This window comes from Zootoca vivipara, chromosome 12 (assembly GCF_963506605.1).
Source record: "Zootoca vivipara chromosome 12, rZooViv1.1, whole genome shotgun sequence".
Classification (NCBI taxonomy): domain Eukaryota; kingdom Metazoa; phylum Chordata; class Lepidosauria; order Squamata; family Lacertidae; genus Zootoca; species Zootoca vivipara.
This window is the reverse complement of record NC_083287.1, coordinates 57,280,864-57,290,241: the sequence shown is the minus strand read 5'-3', so window position 1 is coordinate 57,290,241 and position 9,378 is coordinate 57,280,864. Positions and strand designations below refer to the sequence as shown.

The following is a 9,378-nucleotide window of genomic DNA, read 5'->3' as shown; positions in this document are numbered from 1 at the left end:
TAAATGCTTCTATGTATTATCATTTAGCTGTGACTCCTGCATTGCAAGGGGGCGGCCTAAACGACCCATGGGCGTCTCTTCCATGCCACGATGTTACGATCACCCCGCAAAGATCTGCCTCGGCCGACGCCTGCCTGCGTGTGATCAGATTTATTGGCACACGAGGTAAAATAAGACATGAAAAGAGGGAGAAAGGGGGGAGGGGAGAAACCACACCCATATCTCCATATTACATTTTATTATCAATAAAGAATATATATAAAAATAACAATCAGATTTATTGCTAGCCCAAGTCAGCTGTGTGCCAGAGCCAGGCAGGCTGCCTGCCTTCGACCTTTCTGGGGGTTTCCAGAAGGGGAGACCCTCACTATACAGCTCCTTTGCCCCCTTCCGTCACCCCACCACCTCCGTTTTCACGAAAGGAGCTCGGCTGTCGGGATGTGTTGCCCATGGGCCACCCGCTGCGTCAATGTGGCTGCTCTCGTGCAGTTCCAGGCTTCGCTGGCAGCGGAAGGCCTTGCTGCAGACGCGGCAGGAGTGACCCTCTGGCCGCTTGCCCGTGTGCGCCGCCTGGTGCCGGAGCAGCCAGGAGCTGCACGCGAAGCTCTTGGCGCAGTCCTGGCACTGGTGGAGCTTCTCCCGGGCGTGGGAACGCAGGTGCTTGAGGAAGCCGGCCTTCTGGGGGAAGCTCTTCCCGCAGCGCGTGCAGGAATAGGCCCTCTCTCCGCCGTGGGTGTTTTGGTGCACCGTCAGGTTCGTCATGCGAGTGAAGCGCTTGTGGCACTGGGCGCACTGGTAGGGCTTCTCCCCGGTGTGCGACCGCCGGTGCTCCACCAGGGTCGAGAGGCGGCCGAAGCGCTTCTCGCACTCGCCGCAGGCGTAGGGCTTCTCCCCGGTGTGTGTCCGCTGGTGCTCCACCAGGGTTGAGAGGCGGCCGAAGCGCTTCTCGCACTCGGCGCAGCCATAGGGCTTCTCCCCGGTGTGGGTGCGGTAGTGCGTGGTCAGCGTCGACTGGTGGACGAAGGCCTTCCCGCACTCGGGGCAGGAGAAAGCCCTCTCGCCCAGGTGGGAGCGGCGGTGCCGGGTGAAATTCTCCTTCCGGACGAAGGTGTGCCCGCAGTCAGAGCAGATGTAGGGCCGCTCGGGGGAACCCCGATGGAGGTGAAGTCCGTCCGGGGGGCCAGGATCCCTCTCTGGCGCCCCGGGGGAGACTTCTTCGGGGAAGCCCGGGGGTAACGCTTGACCCAGACCATAGCTGCCATTCACGTCCTGGTAGACGATCTCTTCCGATCTCTCTGCCAGAGTCCAGCGGGCCTCCAGCTCCTCAGGGGTCGCCCATTTTTGGTGCGTCAGCCAGCTGTCAACTGCATCAACGATTTTTTTAAAATTTTTTTATTTTAGTGAACAAATAAAGAGAATGAAGTGAGTGGGGGGAGGAAAAAGTGCTTGAGATTGTAAATGGTTCAATAAGCACTGCTATTATTGCAATCAATATACCACTATTAACAAGCCAGGGGACCCAGATGGCTCTGTGGTTTAACCCACAGAGCCTAGGGCTTGCTGATCAGAAGGTCGGCGGTTCGAATCCCTGTGACGGGGTGAGCTCCTGTTGCTCGGTCCCAACTCCTGCCAACCTAGCAGTTCAAAAGCATGTCAAAATGCAAGTAGATAAATAGGAACCGCTACAGCGGGAAGGTAAACGGCGTTTCCGTGTGCTGCTCTGGTTTGCCAGAAGCGGCTTTGTCATGCTGGCCACATGACCTGGAAGCTATACGCCGGCTCCCTCGGCCAATAATGCGAGATGAGCGCGCAACCCCAGAGTCGGTCACGACTGGACCTAATGGTCAGGGGTCCCTTTACCTTTACCTTTATACCATTATTAACAAGCCGTTGTAATTTTACAAAAATGCATTCCAAGTATCGTTATATTTATCCGTGTACAACCTGTGTCTAAATCCACAGCGCTCTGACCCAAAGCCTGTGGTCACCATCTGAGACCCTTCTTCATGTGTACTTCTCCACAAGAGGTCCAGAGGGTGGCAAAACAAGAACAAGGCCTTCTCTGCAGTGGCTCGCCGTTTGCAGAATTCTCTCCCTAGATAGATTCACCTGGCACCTTCATTATACATCTTTAGGTGCCAGGCAAAAACGTACCTATTTATCTACTTGCACTTTGACGTGCTTTCGAACTGCTAGGTGGGCAGGAGCTGGGACCGAGCAACGGGAGCTCACCCCGTCGCGGGGATTCGAACCGCCGACCTTCTGATCGGCAAGCCCTAGGCTCTGTGGTTTAGCGCACAGCGCCACCCGTGTCCCTTTGACTTTAGGCCTTGGCAAACAAAGCGACATTTTACTCCAGAGATGCCAGCGCAGCCTGATCCCTGGCGCTTTACTTCACTGAAAAACTGCCTTGCAAAAACTGGAAGAGGAAATCAGTATTTTTCCACCTATGAATGCATCCCCTGCTGGTCAAGGGATTAAGGCCTCTTTGAGAGGGCAGAAGGATCTCTTACTTACTACTCCACTGGACTAGAGAGATTAGACATCTCCGCCACAGAGAGACAGGCCACCATCCCCCCCAAACACGCCCCCCCCCCAAAGCTCCCCCAATATATCCTCTGAAAGCATTTAAGAGCCTTTTTCATTTTCAGAGCCTCTTGGGATGTTAATGCCAGGCCCATTGGTCTCCAGAACAAAAGGCTTAACAGCTACCCATTTCTGGCTTTCACAGATTTTAAGAAAGGGCCATTGATCACTCACCTGGGGTTATTTTGTTTCCCAGACTCTCCTCCTCCTCCTCCTCCTGCGCCAAGGGCTGCTGCTCTTCTTTTACCTGCGAGGAGGAGGCAGCTTCGGAGATGGACTCAGGAGAGAATGCAGAGGAGATAGGAGAAGATGGGATTTCTTCCTTCCCTGAGAAAGATCCATGAATTGTCATTATTATTTATCACATTTCTATAGGGCCCTTCATCTGTAGACATCTCTGGGTATTTTTCACAAGAAAAAATACAATGTGAAAACTGAAAATATGTAATAAAAACAAGAACCAAAAAACCCTCCAATAATACAAACCAATAATCACACACACCCCCCCAAAGTGCTCTCATTGGAAGTGTGTTGCAGTGGTTAGAGTGTCGGACTGGGACCTGGGAAAGACCTGGGTTCGAATCCCCACCGGGCCATGGAGCTCACTAGGTGTGGCCTTGGTGAAACAGCCACTTCTCTCAGCCTTGCCTACCTCACAGAGTTGTTGTGAGGGGGCAATGGGTGGAATTATCTTTCCCAAGCTTGAGCTGCATGGAAAAAAGTGGGCCAGGAATAAAAGTATTTATTTAAAAAGTGGGAAGAGACCAGGTTGGCAAAGGCTGGCCTAGTCCCAAAGGCGACCATGGAATTGTATCACAGAACCGTAGAGGTGAAAGGGACTCTTAGAGTCATCTAGTCCAACCCCGCCCCCCCCCCAAACGCCAAGGAGCGGCTTGGAACAGCCACCTGGAACAAACGTTGGAGCCCCACTTCTCTGATGCTTCCGCTGCTTCTGCAGGGGGTTCTCAGCCACGCTGGCATCCACGAGGTTCTCCCTGGATTCTGCGTCCTGCTGTTCGCCGGGACCCAGGCCCTCCCCTCGTTCAATCCGGGACAGAATATCTGGTTTGGAGATTGCGTAATCTGTCAGGGTTGGGGGGGGGGAGGGATGAAAAAAGAGACAAGGAACAGGACATACTTAGTTTACAGCAGGGGTCCCCAAACTAAGGCCCAATCGCCTTCTAAATCCGGCCCGCGGATGGTTCGGGAATCAGCGTGTTTTTACATGAGTAGACTGTGTCCTTTTATTTAAAATGCATCTCTGGGTTATTTGTGGGGCCTGCCTGGTGTTTTTGCATGGGTAGAATGTGTCCTTTTATTTATTTATCTCTGGGTTATTTGTGGGGCATAGGAATTTGTTCAATTTTTTTCCAAAATATAGTCCGGCCCCCCACAAGGTCTGAGGGACAGTGGACTGGCTCACGGCTGAAAAAGTTTGCTGATCCCTGGTTTACAGAGTGGGGTGGAAGGGTTGTTTTTAGGGGAATAGTTACTCATTTGTTTTGTAAATTTTATACAGGCCTGATTGCAAAAACAAAAAACCCCACCCCTTAATGCGGTTTGCAAAAAGATAAAACCATAAAACCAAGAAACGGTACTTTAAAGGACTGGAACAGCATTGGAATGACCTCCACTTTCTAAGCATCGCTTATGTCTCAGCAATGATGTTTTTACCAGATGCTGAAAAAGACTACAGTGCAAGCGCTCCGTCTGGCATCAATTGGCAGGGAGTTCCAAAGTGTAGGGGCTGCCACACTGAGCGATCAATTTCTTACCAATGCAGAACATGGGGATTTTGTGGCGCAGAAGAGGCGGGACTGAGGACAGCCCCAAAGTGAAGGAGATTTCGGAGGCAGGCCAGGGTGAACGCAGGGCCCAGAAGCCTCCCTCCCCCCTTCCAGGCTCTTACCGAGAGAGATCAAGCATTCGCAGTTCCCCTTCAGGACGTTCTTGTAGAGTTCCTTTTGCCAGCCCTCCATCTTCTCTCGCTCCTCCTGGGAAAAGGCGGCGCTGCCATCAAAGGCCACCGGCACCTGCAAGGTGTCAGCCACAAAGGTTAATGCCCCAGAGCAGCCTGGTAAACGAATGATCATAGGAGGGTAGCAGGGGAAGGGGAACCCAAGGGTCATCTAGCTCAACCCCCTGCGGTGCAGGAATCACGGCTACAGAATCCCTGCTAATTCTGTTAATTGAGAGACAGAATTTCCTGTTAATTGTGCTGCTTGGGGTGCATACTTTATATTTGACTTCCTTCCATAATGTTTTCTTCTGGATTGTTTTATTTGATGTTTTAATGAAGGTTGTAAACAGCTTTGAGGTTTTCTTCTTAAAAATACAAATTGGTATAGAAATGAAATTAACAACAACAACAAGTGCCTCCTGCAGGAGCGAGTTCCATAGATTAACTATGTGTCATGCAAAGAAGTCGGTTAGACCATGGTGCTGATAAGGCCGAGGTTGCAGGTTCAATGCCTGCCTGGGACGGTTGCATATTCCTGCCACTGCAGGGGGTTGGACTAGATGACCCTTGGGGGTCCCTTCCAACTCTACAATTCTACGATTCTATCTGCTCGGAGTCTTCCGACATTCAGGATGCCCAACCCACAACCGCAATGCTGTTAGCGGTGGCCAAACTCTGGTCTCACCTGCCAGGTGGTCAAGCTGGTAGAATGTCAAGGAGTGGTCAGAGGGAGGAGAGGGAGAAGGCTGGGGGGAGGAGGTGTCGGAAGCAGAAGAGGTGACAGGGTTTGGTGAGCAGGGAGAGTCTGTGGCAGAAAGAAGTCCGGAATCAGAAGCCGAAGCAGGAGAGGAGGGAGGCCAAGAGGCAGAGATGGGTCTGGCTGGGGAAGAGTCACGGGTGTCTTCTCTTCCTGCTGCGATAAGCTCCCCTCCCTGTTTGTCTCCCAGAACTAAGAGAGGCATGAAAAGGGAGGAGGAGAGGTTGACTGCATGCAGGCATAGTCTCTGATTGCTTGGGGGAAAACCCTGGAGAGGAGGAGACTTAGGCAGCTGTGGGGAGGTGGGGACCTTCAGTCTCTGCAATTGCTTTGTGGAAGCAAGACCTGCCGGAGATGAGTTGCTGTGCTCATTAGGCCTGACACTCCTGTGCAGATCCTGCTTTTGCTAACAAAGAGTTAACTCCAACTTGCACAGTGTGATTTACTGCTGGCTGGCTCCTGCCAGCAACTAACCCAAGGCCAGAGAACCAGGGGAGCTTGCGTCTCCTCCCAGATCCAGCTTTCCTTACATCAACCCATCCACAAAAAGCTCCCCTAGCAATCTTGCTCCTGTTCTTGTCAGGCAGGGCCCACCTACCTTGGGGGCGTCTCCCTTGACCCCAGGCGGAAGCCTCAGGATCCAGAAATTGCGGTTCTTGAGCAGGTTCTCCAGGTTCTCCAGCCTCCTCTGGAGCAGGCCGTACTCCTGGATCAGTGTCCCCAGCACCGTCCACTTCCCCTCCAGCTGGTTCCCAATCTCCAGCTCTGTCTTCTCGCACTCAAAGATCTTCTTCTCCGCCGTCCCAGCCCTGCCTTCCAGGCTCAGCAGCCGAGATGTCAAAGCGTCGACTTTGCTCTCCATCGCCTGGACGGCGGCCACCAGAGTCCACATGGACACCTCTGTCACCTGCCCCGCCGGCCACTCGTGGACGGCAGGGGACTGCAGGGAAGATTGTGCGCCCCACGATTCAGCGTCCCGTTCCGGAGCCTGCTGGCAAGGAGACAAGTTTTATGTTGTTGTTGTTTTTTACAAAAAGGAACTAAACTTTTTATTTTTGCCGTTTCTGAAAACACTCCAAACATGTGGAGGGCGCCAGGTTGGGGAAGAAGACTGGCCTGCAATGTGTATCTGAAGCACCACACTGGGTTCCTTGGAGAAAAAGTAGGATATGGAATCGCTGTGGTTGGGATGGGGCCGTGATAGCACAATGCCCTGCAATGCAGGAATGTTTTAATAGTAATAAAATATCCCGTAACTTACCCGTTACTCAGCACAGAGAAGGCAGAGGAAGCAGCCCGTTAAAGGAATAACCTACTCCAGATTTAAACACCCTGTTCACAAAGCACAGGCTGCCATTATATAAATCTATGCTGTGGCCGCATTTGGAGCTATTTGTACAGTCCCGATCGCCTCACTTCAAAAAGGATATTGCAGAGTTGGAAAAAGGTTCAGGAAAGGGCCAGTGAAATGATCAAGGGGTTGGAGCGACTCCCCAATGAGGAAAGGTTGCAGCCTTGGGGGGGGGGGCTTTTTACTTTAGAGAAAAGGCAAGGAAGAGGCAAAATGATAGAAGTTTATAGAATTATGCCTGGCCGCCCCCAAACTCACACTACCTATAACAGTAGTGTCTCAAAAAAAATTATAATAATTTTTATTCAATTTTTCAAATAAACAAACAAAACAACAGTTTTTTGTACAATTCATCTTAAATTCACCCATCTCATTTTGCTCTGCCGAGCTGTGACTTCCCTCCCTCCCTACACACGGTTTTCTTATTTACTCCTATCTTGCAGATCTTTATTGCCCTTACTTTAGGCAATTCGTAGGATTTATTTCAATCCTGCAAGTGTCTTTAAACTTCTACAGTTCTTCTCCATATAGTCTACAAATTTACTCCAGTCTTTTCGGAACTTTGTCTCTCCCTGGTTTCGGATCTTGCAAGTCAGTCTTGCTAAGTCTGCATAGTCAATCATTTTCATCTGCCACTCGTCAATCGTTGGTAATTCCTGAGTTTTCCATTTTTGGGGCCAACAATGTCCTGGCCGCGGTTGTCGCATACATAAACAATACTTGATCTTCTTTCAGAATCTCCCCTCCCATAATTCCTAACAAAAATGCCTCTGGTTTTTTGGGAAAGGTATATTTAAAAAACCAGTAGTGTCTCACATTGACTGCAGCTGACCTATAAAAAGGACTCTGTGAACTGAAAGCAGAGGCACTATATGTACTTTTGTAATCCAAAAATCATTCAATAAAAGCAATTTTTTAAAAATCAAATTGTGGATGGAATGGAGATAGTGGACAGAGAAAAGCTTTTGTCCCTCTTTCTCGTTACACCAGAACTCAGGGGCATCCAAAGTTGGGAGATTCGGGACAGATAAAACAAAGTCCTTCTTGACGCAGCCCAGAGTTAAACTATGGAACTCCCTTCCACAAGAGGCAGCGATGGCTGCCAAGTGAGAGGGCTGGGAAAAGAGGGCTGGGAAAATTCATGGAAAGGAGGCAATGAGCTTCCTCCTGTGCTTGGATCCTCCTTACTGGTTTAACACTGTTCAACCATTGGGAGAAGAGGATGCTGAAAACACATGAAATACCGACGGTGGAAGAGTGGCAGATGAAAATGATGGAATATATGGAATTAGCTGATCTGACCGGGAGGCTTCGTGACCAGGGAGAAAAATCGGTAGAAGAAGATTGGAAGAATTTTAAAGTTAATCTGAAGAAGAATAGTATTGTAATTAAATAGTAAGAAATGGATTTTGAGGTATATACAATGCTGTAGTTTAAGATCTGGCTTGGTGGTGAAGGAAAATAAGAAATATGATACCGGTAGATAATGGTTTTGTTTGGAATGAAGAATAAGTACAATTTATATAAGGATAAAAGGATTATGAAGTAGAAATTGCTAAAGTGGATTAGCAGTGAATCGCAGTAAGGAGGATCCGAGGAAGTCGCAGTACAATGAGTAGATAAGAGGTTAAGAATATGAAATTTTGTATGTTTTGTTTTGTTGTTGTTGTTTTGGTTGTTGTTATTTGTAGTGTTTTGTTTTTATTAGATGTTTTCATTAAAAAAAAATGGGGGGGGAGAGAAGATGATGCTGGACTAGCTGGGCCACTGGCCTCATCCAGCCAGGCTCTGCTTATCCTCTTGTACTAACAATAATAAAAACAATAATACTGTAGTCAGGTTTTTTTTCCTGGGGGTTCTCATGGGCACGCAGTACTGGCACCTCCCCGCAAATGTTAAAAGTGTGGCACTTACTGTAACAACTTCATGGTGAGTACCGAAACCATTTCCCCCTTAGAATAAAGCACTAATAATAATAATAATAATAATAATAATAATAATAATAATAATAATCTCTGCCCTCTCCTTGCCCCTTAACAGATCTCTGCTCCCCCCCCTTGCCCCTTTCCAAAAGAATCTACCAAAGCTGCCTGCAAATGCCACAACCAGGGCACGGGGAGGGCAGAGGCAGAGGGAGGGTCCCATTAAAAGAAGAAGCTGATCCCGGATTTAAGCCCCCCCGTTCACACAGCACAGGTTGCAAGCCCGCATCTCCATCCACAGAATCCCGCCATCCCGCCTGCTAACAACCAACGCCGCCGTTCCCTTTCCCTTTTGCAGCGGGAAGGAGGGGAGCGAAGCGAGGTAAAAGCGAGGTAAGTACCCCGGAGGGAGGGGGGAAGCTCGTCCGGATCAGCCGGGCGCAAAGTGCATCCTCTTCCCACGCAAAAAGAGCAGCATCCCGGAAGCCCAGAGGACGCGAGGAGGAGGAGGAGCCGGAGAGATGCAACGGCGCACGGGCTTGGGGACCGCGCTGCTGCTGCTTACCTGCGCGGGCGCCCACTCGGCCATGGCGCCTCCGAGGGTCCCTGCGAGGAATCCGTCCGGAGCTGATGCGGAGGGCCGGCGCTGGGAGCAGCAGCTCAGAGCATGTCGGGAGCAGCTTTGCAAACCGGGGAGGCGGGGTGCAAAGGGAGGGGGAGCCGGCGCCACTCCGGAGCTGCACCGCCGCCTGCGGGCCTTGGAGAGCATCGCTGCAAAAAGCGCCGCGCAAAAAGAAGCAAA

General features: G+C 50.4%; 1 protein-coding gene across 1 annotated transcript; it reads right to left on the bottom strand.

The window, feature by feature from the left end:
* Nucleotides 1–229: 229 nt before the first annotated feature.
* Nucleotides 230–9,368, bottom strand: LOC118092206 (zinc finger protein 398). Its single transcript, XM_035130032.2, has 6 exons — nucleotides 9,142–9,368; nucleotides 5,902–6,291; nucleotides 4,496–4,619; nucleotides 3,493–3,669; nucleotides 2,761–2,913; nucleotides 230–1,364 (listed from the first exon to the last, which is right to left on the bottom strand). Exons 1-6 carry the CDS (start codon nucleotides 9,343–9,345, stop codon nucleotides 394–396), a joined length of 2,019 nt encoding a protein of 672 aa, XP_034985923.2. The 5' UTR covers nucleotides 9,346–9,368; the 3' UTR covers nucleotides 230–393.
* Between the last annotated feature and the right edge of the window lie 10 nt (nucleotides 9,369–9,378).

Coding starts and splice junctions, on each gene's coding strand:
- LOC118092206 (XM_035130032.2), bottom strand. CDS start 9,345: ATGCTCTCCAAGGCCCGCAGGCGGCGGTGCAGCTCCGGAGTGGCGCCG. Junction 6,292..9,141: donor CCGAGTGGGCGCCCGCGCAG/GTAAGCAGCAGC, acceptor CCTTGCCAGCAG/GCTCCGGAACGGGACGCTGA. Junction 3,670..4,495: donor CGAATGCTTGATCTCTCTCG/GTAAGAGCCTGG, acceptor CAACCCTGACAG/ATTACGCAATCTCCAAACCA.